At 32.1% G+C, this 18,162-nt stretch overlaps 1 protein-coding gene across 2 annotated transcripts; it reads left to right on the forward strand.

Annotated features, from left to right (window-relative positions):
* The first annotated feature begins 7,519 nt into the window (after positions 1-7,519).
* On the forward strand, positions 7,520-14,950 carry LOC122590010 (G-box-binding factor 4-like). Of its 2 annotated transcripts, none has more exons than XR_006322387.1 (6): positions 7,520-7,980; positions 8,153-8,496; positions 8,589-8,660; positions 12,564-12,593; positions 13,261-13,422; positions 14,053-14,133. XR_006322387.1 is itself a non-coding variant. In XM_043762348.1 (6 exons), the coding sequence occupies exons 1-6, from the start codon at positions 7,911-7,913 to the stop codon at positions 14,830-14,832; spliced, it is 621 nt and encodes a 206-aa protein (XP_043618283.1). In that variant the 5' UTR covers positions 7,522-7,910; the 3' UTR covers positions 14,833-14,950. The 2 variants fall into 2 exon arrangements, 1 of the variants encoding a protein (XP_043618283.1); XM_043762348.1 differs by lacking the exon at positions 13,261-13,422 and adding an exon at positions 14,808-14,950 and having other exon boundaries at positions 7,522-7,980; positions 14,053-14,132.
* The last annotated feature ends 3,212 nt before the right edge of the window (positions 14,951-18,162 follow it).

Raw genomic sequence — 18,162 nt, forward strand, 5'->3', positions numbered from 1 at the left:
ACCTTTTCTCCAGTTGCAAAGCTGGTTATAATAAGGGTTTTATTCACAGTAGCAGCTAATCAAGGATGGCCTCTTCACCAGTTTGATGTAAAAAATGCTTTCTTAAACGGAGAGTTGAAAGAGGAAGTATATATGGATCCACCGCCAGGGTTCTCTCCGAGTTTCAAAGATGGAGAAGTTTGTAAGTTGAAGAGGTCTTTGTATGGCCTGAAGCAGTCTCCTAGGGCATAGTTTGGCAGCTTCACAGTTGCAATGAAAAAATATGGATATAAACAAAGTAATTCTGATCATACTTTGTTTCTCAGTCATAAAGAAAAGCGCATAACGTGCTTGATAATCTATGTGGATGACATGATTATCACTGGGAATGATGAAAATGAAATCAAAAAGTTAAAAGAAAGTTTGTATGCAGAATTTGAAATGAAGGACTTGGGAAATCTGAGATATTTTCTTGGTATTGAAGTGTTAAGGTCACAACAAGGAATATTCATCTGCCAGAAGAAATATATACTAGATTTTTTGGCAGAAACAAGGATGATTGATTGTAAACTGGCAGATACACCCATGGTTATCAATCAAAAATTATTTATGAAGTTAGATGGAAAATTTGTTGATAAAAATAGGTACCAACGCATGGTGGGAAAGCTGATTTACCTTGCTCATACTCGTCCTGATATTGCATATGCGGTTGGAGTAGTAAGTCAGTTCATGCATCAACCCCAAGAAGAACATATGAATGCAGTTCTAAGAATTATCAGGTACCTTAAAGGGACTAATGGACATAGAGTTTTGTTTAAAGCAAATGGTCATCTCAATATTCAGATATATACAGATGTTGATTGGGCTGGAGACAAAGGAAATAGAAGATCAACGTCAGGGTATTTCTCTATGGTAGGAAGAAATTTTGTCACTTGGAAGAGTAAAAAGCAAAAGGTTGTCTCTTTATCTAGTGCTGAAGCTGAATTTCGGGGTATATCTAAAGGCTTAGCAGAAGCATTATGGTTGAAGAAACTTGTGACAGAGTTAGGATTCGCTCCAAGAGAAAGTATTCGAATCATGAATGATAACAAAGCTGTTATTCAGATATCAGAAAATCCAGTTCAACATGATAGGACCAAGCATGTGGAGGTTGATCGTCATTTCATTAAGGAAAAACTTGAAGACGGGGTTATCAAATTATCGTTCGTCAAATCTGAAGATCAACTTGCAGATATCTTGACAAAAGCAGTAGGAACAACCATATTTCACAAATGTTTAAACAAGTTGAATTTTGGTGATCCCAATATCCAACTTGAGGGGGGTGTTAGAAATAAAAGATAATATTACGGGATCAGAAGAAATCATCATTTCCCAAGATAGAAGATCTCGACTTAGGCAGCACTCCAAAGATCAAGACGGATTACAACTATGATTTTGTTTTTATAATTAGCTACTTGATTTCTTGTATAAATAGGGACCATGAAAAGTTGTAGTTTATCACAATATCAATAAAAACAAAAGTTTCACTGATTCATAATAGTTTTCATAGCAAAAGTCAAAGAAAGTCGATACCGTAGGCAGTAATTCTGATATTGGGTTCGAGTTTATCTGGTCAACTTGCGTGTAAGGTAACATTTGATTATCATTAAATTCGTACATTCATTTTTACTGTTTGTTATGTAGGGGTTAGTCAATTGAGTTTCGCCGTTCGTTACGGATTTTTGTTTTAATGATTCGCAAATCTTTTCTTATATAGAATCCGATTATTGTTACGAGACACAATTATAATTATACGTGTGTAGTCTTTGACGTTTCCCTTTTAAGAATGTCACGTAACGATCGGGAGTGATCCATCTATATACGAATAGTAGTTAAAGGAATGACATAAATAAAATCATTAACCCTTTAATAGCTTTTCGTTATAACTAAAAGAATGGTTTATCAAGTTGAACAGTTGGAACCACGTTAGTATGACCGTCACTGATCATGTATCATTCCTGATATGATAATTGACGATAACTAAAATCCCTATGTCTAAGTAAATATATGATGGGCGTATTTACTCTTAGAAACGTAGTATAGGGTTTCCCATTAGGTGATTGTAACTAAAAGGACTAATGGTACACACATTAAACACCAGAAGGGTTGAATGTATAAATACTAAATGGTTGAATGTGTAATTATTCTCATTATAAATAGAGGGTAATTAACCCTAAGTTAAGGTTAATCCTAACACATAATAAACCCTAAAATTCGTGTGTGTATTACTCTCTAATTCGTGCATCATGTTCCAGCCGAATTTATCATCCCATTATTACTCAATCACCTTGTTATGGGAACCCGAAATCAATAGCAATTATGATTTAATGTTCTTACAGGTTCCACAGGACGATTGGGGATGTTTTATCACTCGAATCGAATCATGTTTATTCCAACATTAAGCTGGTAACTTTTATCAGGAGAAAATCATGAATAAGCTATATTCATGGAGTAAATAGCTTATGTATAATTGACGTTTTGCCACTTGATGGAATACATAGTCCAGGTTTTGCGACAAGTTATAAATGTGCCTTAATACAAACTCATTTAAGTGTTTCGCAACTAACGACTTGTTTGTCTTTTAATGCAACCCTAGTTAATATGATCGTTTCAAGCAAGTATTAAGAATTGATGGTGGGCTGGGGTGTAATTTACAAAGTCCAATTGTAATTTAAAAAAAACAAATAAAGAAAAAAGTTAGGCTTTAGCAATTTACAGTGTCTCAAACGATAGACAAGAAGGTACATTAAATGATAGAATTGCTAACAACTCACATAAAAAAAAATGGGTAACTTGCAGTCTAGTTCATAAGAGCAGACATTATATAATTTAACTTTTAGATGTTTTACCAATGTCCAAATTTACTATTGTGTTGGCTATCGAATAACAATAATGGATAGTCATTACATATGGAGAATATGTACTTATAGGTTCATGTATGCACTTATCAAAGAAAATGTGAAAGGGAAACGTAGTGGAGTGCACGGAGGAATTTCGAATGATCAGTTAATAATTAATATAAGTATTTTTCTGATTTAACTAAATTTCCATGCATAAGTAATACTCGTACATATTAATGGTTAATTATATTAAATACAATCAAGTAGCGTATCATGCATTTTTACAAGTTTAATGGAGTTTGCCATTGATCTAGTGCGTTCAATTATCTAATATATAGGTATTCCGACATTGACGAAGTAACGCCCTAAGTTAGGTATTTATCCTGTTTGAGGTAAGATACACTATTTTAACACCCGTGGGTACAACAAAACATAGACTTTCATATGTTAACATCCTCGTAGTATCTTTATATAAGGTGTGTGGGTTCGGGTTAATATGGGAATCATATAGGTGATATTATGATACGTTTTTGATATGCTTGCTTATGTTTATGTAAATTACCCAGAGCCGGCCCAATAGTGTTAGTGGACTAGACGGCTATTTAAGGCCCCAAAAATATTAAGGCCCTTAATTTCTTAGGTTTCAGGCTGAATTTCAGCCTTTACTCTTGTGTTGGGCTTATAATTTAATAAACAACAATTGGGCTTAGGACAACGGTGACCAAGTGATCATTTTATGTTTGACGTGCCTCCTCTCCGCTAGAGTCAAAATGTTGTGTTTTACTATTTTAGTTTAATCAGATAGATAGATCGTCGATCTTTTGCAGCTTTTTTCTTAACTTTGGTATAAAAATTAATGTTGAATTTAATGTAACAGAATATTTTTTTTGAAATATACATACTAACCTTTCAAATTCATATAATCGTTTTTATTTCTAAGGTTTTTAAAAACATCATTTGACAACCTTTTAAATTTAAACGATATATTTATGTCTAAGGCTATGTCTAAGGTTTTACTAAACCTTTTACATTAACATAATGTTTATGTCTAATGTTTTACTAAACCTTTTACATTCACATAATGTCTATGTCTAAAGTAAATAAATGCAAAGTTGATAATCTTTCATATTCAAATCAAAAATTCTATATCTAAGATCTTCAACTAATAACAATGCTATCATCATCTTGTAATTACTATATAAACAATATATTATAAAAACAATTGAGATCTTCTAAAGTCGTAAGTAACTTTATTAGTAAAGTTGTGAATTTTGACATTTGGATTAAAATCAATAGTCAAGATCAAAAATTGATATTTAAATCTTGACCTTTGATTTTAATCCAAATATCAAAATCACTCCAACTTTATTGGTAAAGCTAGTTTTAACTTTACAGAATCTTTATCCTTATAAAAACCTGATGATCTTAGCTTTGTATTGAACACTTTAGTCTTTTGCTTCAGAAATCCTTCCTTTAGATTGACTTCTCTGCAAATACACTGAAAAAGATAATTTCGAGACAACAAAAATTAATTGCTATACCCGAAACTTGATCTTTTGAAACTTCAGATTTGAGAAGCAAACTTCAAACTCTCTGTATCGTCATGATAATCAACTAATGCACCATAGCTTGTTGTAGTTCTCTTCTCAACGATAAATCCCTCCGAATTAAGCATATCTCAAATCCCTGCTCGCCTTGCATAACCAGCATATAATACAAAAGTAGAATTTCCAACAATCAATCCTAAACTAGTTGACTTCCATGAAAAGCAGAAATTTTGAAACTTCAATCACAAACTTCAGGAACATGGATCCTATTTCAAAAGCAATTCTCATGTCTCAATTTCTTCATAACTTTGAATGTTTCTTCTGATCACTTGCAAAAGTCTTATGTTTTTATCTAAAGACTTTTCATTATGCTTCCTTGTGCTAAAATCTACGCACACAAGCTTAAACAAAAATACAAGATAAAAATAATAATGTTATTCTTCATTATTTCATCACTATGTGTAGCAATGACTTAATCTAGAACTACATTTTTCATTTTTCTTCTCCAATTTATATTATTTTTCACTAGAATAAGTCATAACAATCTATATGACATTATCTTAGTCTAGAACTACAAATAAATTATCAAACCTTAAGAACACTGTCCTATTGTTCAAAATCTAAACCTTATAATCGAAATCTTAAGGTTTTAAACATAAAGACCTATAAACTCATTGTTTATCCGTCAATCTTATCAAAAGTCTAGAATCTTAAGATCCATGTCTCATTATTCTATGGATAACCTAAACTAAGGTCTTCCAATTAAGTTTACCTTGTCATGCCAATTTATATAGATTCCGTTTCCTAAGTCACTTGATTTTAACCCAGTAAAATCATCTAACTGAAACCTAATCTCTTATACATTTGCATGTAAAAACTTCCAAACCATATGTAATACTCCTATAATTGCCTTATCACACTAGTATACATCTTGGTTAAAATAGATAACAATTATAAAATACTCCTATGATAGCCGCATCAAACTAGTATTTATCTTTGTTAAATACTAAATGACCTATACAATCTCTGTGTATTCGTCTTTCTTGCACTTTAACTTTACAACCTAAGTCTTGTACGGCCTTAAATGACATATACAACTTGACTCATGAGTTTTTCTGTAGGTTTCCTGTTAATCTGCACACCTTAAGAAACCATCAAATCTTCTCAAAGTAATAACATACAATCTTATGTTGCGTATGGAATTCTCTCTGCTATTTTATACTGATTTATGTTGCGCATATAAAGCTTATGCGGCATGCGCACACACACACACACACACACACACACATATATATTGTGTCGTTTTAATGAGGCATGAGTTCTCTGCGGTGTACGCTCTGGGTACCAAAATGATACATGAGACCAGAGGGTTCCTACCCATTTACCCTTTTTCTAATATATTTTTCGATATATACATAATCAAATCGTATACATAATTAATCCATCACTCCGTACATAGTGTGTACATTAAGTTTGTCTATTTTCCACATAATCTCATTTTTAATTTGATCATAATTATATTATTTACATATGAATTAACCGAGTTGTTTTTGTATATTTATATGTTTGAATTTATAAGGTTTTTGGATTTAAATATATATAAATCTTATTTTAATTATGTTGTAAACAATACAGGGTTAAATCTAAGTGATAACAATGATGTAGTTCAAAACTTTTTTGAAAAACAAATACGTACCACTAACATAAACTACAAGAATTTTTTTTAATTGTATTGTTAAAAAGATAGTTACAAGAACAATTTTTGACATGATATTGATAGAGAAAAAAGTTAAACATTTTTGTTACTTTGATATTAGTTACATTATTTATATTTGAATTAACTCCTTTCATTATTTTAATTATATCCTTTACATTTGAATTTACTGGTTTGTTCTCTTACAACTTCTCTTAGATTATATATATTTAATTTTATTTTTAATATGTCACAATAATCTGTGTAATTATATATATTATAAAAACCAATATGCAATGTACAAGTCCTGAAACTTAAATTACAACAACTTTTTAACCCTTATAATTTTTCATTGTACACCCTAAACTTTTAACATTTTTATCTTTAACGCTTTAACATAACTTTTGCAACTTTTTTATTTGTACCCCTTAAAGTTTCTATTTTTAACTTTTGCCCCATAAAGTTTTTGTTTTTAAATATTTGACACCAAACTTTTGGTTTCCTTATGTTTCCATCAAACAAATTTCACACAGGTATTGATGATTTCCCCTCTTTAAACATTTGGTTTTGATGATTTCCCCTCTTTCCATTATATATATGGCTTTTGATATGTAACAATTTTCATTATAATTACGCTTAACATTTAAAATACGACAATATATTATATCACTATCGTCAAAGTTTCATTATAATACCAGTTATTGATTTTTTTTTAATACTCTAGCTATTCTTATTGTTTTTATACGTTTTGTTTCTTTATTAATTATACTACAAGTTTTGTTTCCTTTTTTAAAATTCGGGTTCGAAAAATTGTATTATACTACTATATATTGTGTGTATCTAAATTTTAAACACGTAAAAACATTCCCGCAACAATGTGCGGGTATAATAACTAGTTGATACCGGTTTAATTCTACTTGCAACTATAAGGGTACGTAAAAACATTCCGGCAACAACGTGCGGGTATAAGGCCTCTCCTTATAAGGAGGAGAGTCTTATAACTTCTTCACTGCCACGTCAGCAGGACTCTGCTCAGGACTTTTCTTGCCTATAAGACAACCTTCTACCCCACATGCTACCCCACATGTTACCCTACATTAATCCTCTCCTACCTCACATTAGTTTTTCTCCTAACCCACAAAAGAGCGTCTGCCATAGTCCTGGCGAAGACTCCAGCAAAGAACGCAACCCTTTAGACGCTTGGTGCTTACAGCGTCTTGCGTCTTCAAGTGAGGGGACGCTTGGGAGACTCCCCTATAAACACGGGCCTAATAACTAGTTGATACCGGTTTAATTCTACTTGCAACTATAAAGTGACAAGTGATCAAAAAGAAAGCACAAGTAAAAGTTATATTTGGACAACCACAAGGCCCGTTTGTGAAACTAATTTTAACAAATAAATAAAGGGGTAATTATCGGTAGTAGTACTGTACTGCCCTCACATCAACCTTCTTCATTTATCACATGATTATTCATTTATCACATGATTAAATAAATAATCACCCACCCTAATTTTAAGGCTTGCAGTTCCGAAAATTGGAACCGCCTGCAATACAAATACTATCCCCATAAATAAACATAGAAAATGAAAGAATAGGTGGTGGATGAACTGAAAATTAGTGTGATTGATTGACAGGAGGAGGTGGAAGGTGATTTTTAGATGGTTATTTGTGTGATGATGAAGATAAGTATTTGATGTCTTGTTTTTATTTTTTTTTCCTGATTCGGATCTACGATCATCGATATCAATAATTAATATTATCCCAAAATCATCAAAAGTTCCAATTTAACAAGGCCGCTACGTATCATTCGATGACCGACGCACGAACAAACAACAACCAACTGCCACAACCACATGAGAAAGTGGAGGAGGAATCAATTGGTTAGTTTCTTTTTTCTCATTTCCTTTCCCTAAATTAACCGATTTTGTTCACTTTCTAGGTTAATTACCATTCCCACCCCAAATAAATAAATATTCACATTTTAGTATATTGAACAAACACCGCCCGAGGAAACGAAAACCAATAATGTTTTTTTTTTGTTGGTCATGTCAGTATTACACTCTAGAAAGAGTGTGGATGATGTTTGGAAGGAGATTGTTAATACCTGTAAGCAGGAGCCCCCGGATCCTCATGAGATGATGACTTTAGAAGATTTCTTGGCCAAGGCCCAGGAAGACGATGTGAAAATTCCCCTTCCAACTTTGCCTTTGCCTTTACCGAGTGAAAGATTATTAAGTGGCGGAGGAGGGATTTTCAGTTCCGATGTTGTCGGAGTCGGAAGGGGATGTGGGAAAAGACGAGCAATCTTGGAGCCCTTAGATAAGGCTGCTCAACAGAGGCAAAGAAGGATGATTAAGAATAGGGAGTCTGCCGCACGGTCCAGAGAACGCAAACAGGTCACCTCTTGTTTATTATCTCCCTCCCTCCAGTCCCTTATTCTGTCTATCAACCCAACTCGACCCATTTGTTGCTTTTTTCATTTAATTAGGCATACCAGGCTGAATTAGAATCTCTAGCACTTAGATTGGAAGAGGAGCACGAGACTTTGTTAAAGGCAAAGGTATTTACCCTTGTCATTTGTTTCTTCTAGTCTAAGGACAACTTTTTTTGTGTGCCTGTTTTCTTGTTTTTGTTTTAGCTATGATTTGTTTCGAACATCTGATGTCTTATGCATGGTCTAAAATTGGTATCATATCTTTGTTTTCTCTTTATTAAAAGTAAATCAAAAATGTTAATCCTAGATCTAGGAAACAAGTTATCATGGGGCGCTAGGCATTAAAGGTCTAGTATAGACAGGGGTTAGCCGCTTAGGCGGGGAAAATCTTGAACACTCTTAGTGCGGGGGTTGAAATCTGGAGGAACTCATCTTTACTCCCTTATAAAGGAAATGACCTCTTTTTATTTTAGGTAATTCTATCTTTGAATTACCAGAATTACCCTTGACTTTTTATATTTTGCTCTTAATGAATTATAATTTATACTCTAAACCTTTATCTTTACTCCCTTATAAAGGAAATGACCTCTTTTTATGTTAGGTAATTTTACCTTTGAATTACCAGAATTACCCTTGACTTTTTATGTTTTGCTCATAATGAATTATAATTTACACTCTAAACCTTTATTTTAATAATTAACACTTTAATCCTTTGTCTTCTAAATTTTCCATTATCACAATTACATCAACTTACACCACTCACCACTACCAATAGTACCATCACCGACACCACTAGACCGCCTTCCCCACCACCGCCGTCGCATTGCGCAGGTACCATGCTCGTAATTATATAATATAGATTATTAGATTGTTCTGTATAAAACAAATACAAGGCAACAACAAAAACGATAACCACTCCCCCTAGAGTCGGGGTATGGGTAAACAATAAAATAAAGACAAGAATAAACGTTAAATAAACAAAAAACATAGTCTTTATAAACTTTGTGACATACATATGTTTTAACATATATATACTTCCTTTATTTGCATTCTCTATTTTATTTCTAGGCTTTCACTTATAAGACGAATGACGAGTGTTTGAAATAAGTGAAGCTATAACCTTTACATCCCATATGATCTTGATATTTGACAGTGCGACGCATATAGCACACTTCAACCCAATGTCCCAACGCCTTGTGAATTGATCATGGTCTAGCAACAAAGTTTGAGTGAAATAGTTGTACCAAATGAACAACAAAATCAGAACTTACATTAAAGTTTCATGTGCACAATACAATTTAGGTATTGATATTGATACTTTACAATATAAATATAAGAATTAGAATCTATCTAGCAAACCCAATGGTTTAATGATTAAGCTAAATTAAATATATATTCAAACACAAATATAAAAAATTCTACGTTAAGTGATGAATATATGAAGTTATTAGCAAACTTGAGGGTTCAATAACAAATTAGAATAATTTATTCGAACACAAGTATGATTCGGTTATTTCTTTCTAAAAATATTTAACTTGTCGCAGATCTTTATTTTAAATACTCAATAAAAAAAGCTTTAACATGAGTATAAACCCTTCAAGTTCATCAAGTATGAGTACTCAGTTTCATTATAACTTTTTCTTTTTTCATAAATGAAGTTCCGTGTCATCTTCACCTCAGTGTTCACTTTATCTTTTGGCCAAATTCCCTCATCTCCGGCCAAACTTCATTTTTTCAGGCCAATACTCCAACTTTTTCTGGGGAAACCAATTTTTCCTGCAGTTAAAACCTACTATCATTTCTACCTCAGATCCTTGTTCTCATGTATCCGACTTATCTAGCTATATGTATGCTTAATTTAGTACGTAATTAAGCTAGAAAGTGCATGTATTATTAGATATTTATATCAAAATATGAATACACAAGCTAGAGAAAGTTTATAATTAGAACTCATTGAATTATAAAGTATCTAATAACATCCAACAAAATGAACATGAAAAATGATTATGTACCGGCCACAACAGCCATAATGATTAACGCATTTTGTATGTATACTATGGAAAACATTTTTTCAACTATCTGTTTATGCAATGATGCTTGGACAAGGACAAGTTATATACATAATTATACCATTACTCATATAATGTATGGATTGAGTGATTGACTATATATATGACATGTTTTTTTTTCATTAAAGCTATAATTTGAACTTAATCATAATAATAATAAATAGTTTTAAAGTTTCAAACAGTGTTGTTAAAGGCGTGCGCCCAAGCCGCCTAGGCGCAAGGCGATGGCGAGGCAATACTTTGCCGCCTGAAAACCTAGTCCCAGGCCCACCAACAATTTAGGCGGTAGTCTACTATTTTCCATAAAACCCTTTGGCGCCTAAAAACCCTTTGGTTATCCAAGAAGCGTATTAATAGTATGATGTTTAACATTTACTCATACTCAAATTTACATACTAGTCTTAATTTCTGTATGATGTACGGATTGACCATATATAGGAGATGATATTTTCTTTCATTAAAAAAAGTTTGAACTTAATAACAATAAATAATAATAAAAAAGTTTTGAAGTTTCAAATACATTAGAAATGATGATACCACATGGAGTTTATGATTTCAAATTTACTAATATTCAATTTTACATACATTACATGGCTTTATATCAATCATGTTTAAGTTATATACTAGATGGATGCCCGTGCTATACGGTGGTGTGGTGGTGGTGGCGGCGGCAAGTATTGTATGTTAGTGATGTAATGATAATTGATGTAAAAGGTGGGTAGTGTAGTTAATTTAGGATCTAAGGGATGGATGTTGTAAGTTAATTTATTGAGGGTATCTTTGGTAGACCATGTGTTTTAGTTGCTAAGGACATAGTTATGGGCATTTCGGGGAGATTAAAGTTGTAAGTTGAGAGAGGAGAGAGAAAATGCTTTGAAAGACCATTTGTAAAGGGAATGTGAAATTGATAGGTGAAGAGAGGTGATGAGAAGGTTTATGGTTAAAGGTAGGTGAAATAAGGGGGTGAAGAGGATTTGTGAAAGGGAATAGGTGAAGGATATCACCTAAATTGAAAAAGGAGGAACGGGGTCCATATCTTTTGTTTATATTATTTGGTTGGTTTTGATCGGGTATAGTTGGATATTGTGGGGTTTAATGAGGTATCAAATTTATAGGTGAAGTGTTGAGGGGGAAAAGGAAAGTTGAAAGGTATGAGAAGAAGTAGACGTGGCAAGATAAAGTGTAGGTAAAAGGCGTGAAATTATGGCTGACTAGGTAATTATAAACCAAAAAAGAGTTGGATAACAATAATTCAATATACTTTATTGGAGTTATAATAGAGTCGTATTCTTATAATATCCACGAATTCTAGAGATCTGTTTATGTAGAGTTGGTGTTGCTAGAATTGTAAAAGGTGTAGACGGCAGCCAAAGTGACAAAGTGATACCTAGTTTTGTGAATTTAAAGGGTACACATTTTATTGTGCACGTCATTTTATTTTTATATAACTTTTTTTCGGTAAAAGGCCGTCACCCCTGTTAACCTTTTTTTTTTTTATATATAACTTTGGAAAACAAAAAACCAAAATAACAGCCACATTAGCTTTTAAAGTCCCCGTAGATGTTTTTTAAAGGTAAATACTCGCACTAGATCTTTTTTTAGTTGAGTAGTCATAGAAATATTCGAGGATAGTTGGATACCCTTAGAAATCATTAACAAAGTGTAATTTACAATACAGTAAAGTCAAAAATGGATAAACTAAAGAAAATGCATTATATGCTCACTTACTATCCTAGTTATTAAATACTACTTCTCTATGCTCATAGATAATGTTTATTTCCCCTCCTCCTATCCCTTCCCAAGGGCTGGATCCAAGCATGATCCTTGGAATGTATTTTTCACCTGAAAAATTGTTGTTGCTTATATATGCGTGCATGTGCATGTTTATTTCTCTCCTACTTAGTATTTGAAAACGTGGTATTTACTTTATGTCAGTTACGTCTTTCTTTTTTCTTTTCAGACAGAGCAGACTAGAAAAAGATATAATCAGGTATGAATGTTATTCTACTCTCTGCTTTTGTTCATGCCTGAAAATTACTATTATGTTAACTTTAATTAGTTAGGGGCCGTTTGGTTCGGAGATTTTAAAGGAATTTGATGGAAAAGAATTTGGATTTTTTTCCCCTGTCATGCTCAGTTAACATAGTACTTTCAAGTTTCCTTTCCATCAAATCTTTCATACACCCCTTAGGAATGGATATTCTATCATATGAGGAAACGTTTACATTCCTTGGAATTTGATATTAAGGAATCTAGATGTCCTTCCTAGTCATCTTAGGCTTACATAACAAATTCCAAATTCCTTTCTATCAAATTCCTTTAAAATCTTTAAACCAAACGGCCCGTTCGTGTTTAGATGCTATGTCAGAATTTCATTTGCCATGTTTACCTTCCAAATGCTGCATCTCTATGTCTTCCAGATTCTCCTTTTTGTATTTAATAAATAAGGGTATAGCTCTTCATCAGTCATCTAGTCTAAGTGTCTAAGGACACTCATCTTTTTCATTATATTGACGTAGATGATCCGTCTCTAACTATCTATTCCAATTCTAATCTAACAGATATTCCCAACCGGGGATCTATGGCAATAAAATCAGTTATAAAACACATATAGATACTAACATATTCTTGTCATGGTATGTGAACAATAACTGTAGCATTAAGAGTGAATGCCACGTAGTCGCGTCATATCTATCAGTATTTACCAAGAAACATTCTGAGAAAAGGGTTCAGAGAAGGAGAAAGAGCAAATTGTCAATATATAGAATAGGCGAGGGAAAATCATTGTTCATAACAGAGCTGTCCCCTTCCCCCGCATGGTAGGATACGCCGTGTTATGGTGTAATTTCTTAACTTTATACTTTTGTTTACCCCTACATACTTTCAAAAATATTATATATTTATTTTTTAAATTTAGTTTCCAGCATTTTATAGCAGAGTTTTCCCCCACACTCTAGGGTACATTATGTTATGGTGTACCTTCTATAATTTAAAATTTCGTTTTAGCCCCCGTCGAACTTTCAGAAAAATTTATTTATTTTTTAAATTTAGTTTTCAACATTCTTTTGACTATATCTATCATTTATAACACGGTTCTTCCGCTTGGTAGGGTACACCGTATTTTCAGTTCTCCCACGTGTCGTGCATTAGTGTTTGGCCCTTTGCTCTTTTTTTACCTTCAATTCGCTATTACTTGAATTCGATCATTAAATATTAAACTAATTTATAAAATGTTAATTATAAGCAATTAAATTCAATGAAAGTTCAATGACCCCATGTGGTTTTGATCCCACTGCTGGACTTTTATGTCAAAATGTCCTCTTTCGAGACCCGTTTACCTGCGCCTAACCTGATGCATACCTAATTTGCAACTTCTAGAAATGTTGTAATTTCTATTGCATTTCGTTTGATGTAAATGATGCATGGTTAAATAAACATTTGTTTTGCAGCTGATGGAAAACATAATCCCAGTTACAGAGAAACAAAAATCCACAAGATATGTGTTGAGGAAAGTTCGGTCCATGGAGTGGTAAGTGTCTATTCTATTAGCATCTACTATACAAATGTCATAATTCTCCATATATTAGACATGAAAATGGGGATAATGAATGGTGCAAGTACAACCAGCATCTTTTGAAAGAAATGCTGTTGTGTAATGGTCATTGCATTGGACAGGGATGATACTAAGGTATATATATATATATTAGATTAGATGCTGAAGAAGGATGTGAACTATTACTCTTAAGTCTTGACTTGCCATTCATTTGTAGCTTTTTCATATAATGTTCCACTAAAATCTGCTGGTTAAAGTTCTTCCCGTGTGGACCAGAAGCTTATTACAGGGGTGTTTGAGATATAAATTTAGATCAGAATTTATTCATTCAAATGATGGATGGTTTCTTTATAATGATTTAAGTTCCTGTGATACTGGAGGAGCAATTATCTTGGAGTTTGATTAATGTATGCTGGCAAAAGGGTAATACCTTTAGGTTGTAACAGAATATTATCTTTTGTATCACGAAGAAAGAATATAATACCATTTCTTTATTTATTATGCAGTAATGATTAACGGTCATTATTGGGTCGTCATTGCTAGCGATATGTATATCCGAATTACCATTTCTTACAAATTATTACTTTTTTCATTTTCAAAAGTTGGTTTACTATAAACTTGACAGTTAGTAACGTTTTGTAAATTGTTCAGGCAAAAGAAAAAGCATAAATCTTGAATATGACATCGTTGTGTACGTATTCTGAGATGGAGTCTATAAAGGTATTATAATTATAATTAGTTTAGTATGTATTATATACTTGTACTTATGCATTATATACTTCTACTTAGTTCAATAAGACAAACTTATGCATTATATACTTGTACTTAGTTCAATAAGACATGAATCATTTGGATGTTTATGGTTAGATTAGATGTCTCATAGATGACTAGTCCAACTCGTCAGAGGCATTTCAGGTTTTACTCAAGGTCTTGAGTTCGATCCTTAGGGATGGTAAGTCTTGGGTTTTTTTCTCCGAATACTCGTAACGGCTCATAATCAACATATCGTTATTTAGGGTACGTACAAGATTTTACCATTATAAGGTGAGGTTTTCCTAATGTCATATAACGACTGAATGTTCGAAAAAAGAATTAGATGTCTCATTCAATGATTGGGATAATAGCAACGGATAAGGTGTCGACGAATGTCGGCAGGCAAATTTAGCCATTTAGGTACCCAACAGAAAAGAACTCTAGTAAGGGTTTTTTTTTTTTTTTTTTTCATATAAAACAAGGTAAAATAAATAAAAAAAAATAAACTTTCTCTCCTTTTTTTTCTTAATTGACCTTCTCTTTTGATATATGTATACACTAGTCTTAATACCTGTACAATGTACGGTAGTTTAAAAAATTGTATTGAAAAGAAATTCGAATATGCCTCATACATGATGTACGGTAGCTAAATAAATTGTATCATAAAGAAATTTGAATAGTCTCATATATGATTTGTGAGTATGAAATAAATTATAGCTAAAGTAAGCCGATGATCGAAACTAAGTTATAGTAAACAGTAATAATAAATATAGTATATGTTTAGTTAAAGTTTTCGATTTATCTTAAATTTTTAAAATCATTTTAAAATCAGAACTTGTAAGCATAAAATATGACAACAAATAGCCTTGTGATTTTGGATCATAAACTCAATTTTTTTTAAGTCTTCATATTATTAACTATTATAAGTTACAAGTAATAGGAGTTGAAAAATTGAGAAAGAAAAAAAAAACAAAAAACAATTTTATTAATGAGAAAACGATCAATCAAATAAGGTTATATTGTGTCTTGTATCTATAAGCTAAGATCTAGTGTTTAGTTCTAAGTCTAACAAGAAAATTGAATCTATATACAATTAAAAAACTAATTGAATGAAATAAATAAATTACAAGGACACGTGCTATCAAGGATTACGTCACGTGTCGTTTCAAGAACATCTCAATCCTGTTTTAGTTTATTGGTAGATATGTACATATATGATATAAAAAAAATATTAATATTTAAACTGTTTATGATTTAGGTATAGTTGATTAGGTATTAATATATGTAAACGAATATCAATGAACGATGTTCACGAACATAAATGAACGAATGTTCACAAACAGATTATCAAATGTTCATGAACGTAAATGAACGAATGAGAGCATTGCTTAAGTCTATTGATTTAACTAAACGAACAAATTTTTGTGTTCATGTTCGTTCATTTAACTAAACAAACGAACACAGATGAACTGCCCATCGAACGATTCATGAACTGTTTGGTTGGTTTACAGCCCTACTCATGTCTAACATAATAGATCTGGAGTGATATTATTTTCAACCCATAAGCTTTACACTAAGCAGATCCTGATACGTGTAACATACAATATTGCTCTCCTTTAGAGGCTAATAGAGTGAATGAGATTAGAAGCCTTATGTGTGTTTAATTCCTCATGCTTCATTAGTTAAAAAAGCCTTATGTGTTTATAAGTCTATATTCGTTGAGATATCGTCTATGTTGCTGAAACCCAAAAAGCCTTATGTGTTTATAAGTCTATATTCGTTGAGATATCGTCTATGTTGCTGAAACCTTAGACTGATATAAATATAAACCATCTTAGAAAGTATAGCAATATTTATAAGAAACGAAAGATTATAATCTGAACTATAAAAGATATGAAAAGATAAAATCTAGTTTGACTACCCTTAATTTTGAATTTGTTGTATTCTAAAGGTAACAAAATATCAATGTTAGAGCATATTCATATGTCAATATACGGAACTGTCTAATGGAAGAGTCATAAGAAACTGTTAACAACTTAAGTTATAATGAAGACTTATTGTGATAAAGTCAGTTAACTTGATTTTTCGGACAATAACAGTTTGAGAGGAGTTGCATTAGAACTTCAATACGAGGTTATTATTCTCAAACAAGAACAATTTAAACAAGTAGAGAAAATTAAATTCTCGTATTGGATACACTCATGATCTTCTCAAGGATCCTATAACTAAAGGTCTATCACCTATAAATCTTTTCTAAGAGCTCATAATAAAGACGAGTATTACTCATGACCATGCACAAGTGCATATCAATGACTAATTGTGAATTTTTCCTCCCCCATTTAGATTTGGTTGTCTCTAAATACATTTTGCTAGCCTAATGACGTATAGACAGTAACTTACAAATCGACATTGAGGGCTTATTTGTCATTTGATCATATTGTTTACTTAAGTTTTAAGTTTGGGATTTTAGTACGATTAATGGGGTCTCGAGTTAAATAACCGACTAAAGGAGTGTATTATTCTGACCAAGTGGGTTTTGTTTTAAAACTAAAAATTAGTATTAATTCCCGATTAGATTAATTTAATACTCATAATAAAATATTATTCTGACCAAGTGGGTGAATGTAAGAATGAATATATATACTAACATATATTTATATGTGACTCTTATAATCACATTTATCTAATTATAATGATCAATGACATAATTACGTACCCTTAAATAATTAATAGGTAATTATTTTGATAGACGTAATTACTCTTACTTATTATTTAGGGTTTATCCTTGAGTGTGCTATATAGAGATCATTAGGGAGACTTTATCATTGAATGAGGATCCTTTAAAGTTTGGGTAACTTTACTAGTAAAGTTGGAGTGATCGTGATCATTAAATTAAAATCAAGGGTCAAGATTCAAATATGATTTTTGAATCTTAACCATTGATTTTAACTCAAAAGCCAAAATCACCCCTCCATCCTTTACTGTTAGACAACAACACCAACAATTTCACCTCCCTGTCTACTTTATAATTGTGACCTTACTTTGTCACTTAAATCCCATAAATCCCATCCTTTAGAACACACCTTAAACCGAAACCCGGTCATCAACTCAATCACTTTGTCTTCTCTATGCGGTTACTGAATGAGGTACACTTCCCTAACTTGTTTACTATTAGTTTATCAATAATTGATGAACAACTATACGTACCGTGAATCCGTGCGGTAAATATGCTTTTCTTTTAATAACTAACAGA

Source organism: Erigeron canadensis, chromosome 2, assembly GCF_010389155.1.
Source record: "Erigeron canadensis isolate Cc75 chromosome 2, C_canadensis_v1, whole genome shotgun sequence".
Lineage (NCBI taxonomy): Eukaryota > Viridiplantae > Streptophyta > Magnoliopsida > Asterales > Asteraceae > Erigeron > Erigeron canadensis.

Bases quoted from the DNA above. Each gene is read 5' to 3' on its own strand.
- LOC122590010 (XM_043762348.1), top strand. From the start codon at position 7,911: ATGACCGACGCACGAACAAACAACAACCAACTGCCACAACCACATGAG. The intron at 8,497-8,588 runs GTCACCTCTTGT...TCATTTAATTAG, and splicing joins GGTCCAGAGAACGCAAACAG to GCATACCAGGCTGAATTAGA. The intron at 14,133-14,807 runs GTAAGTGTCTAT...TAAATTGTTCAG, and splicing joins AAAGTTCGGTCCATGGAGTG to GCAAAAGAAAAAGCATAAAT.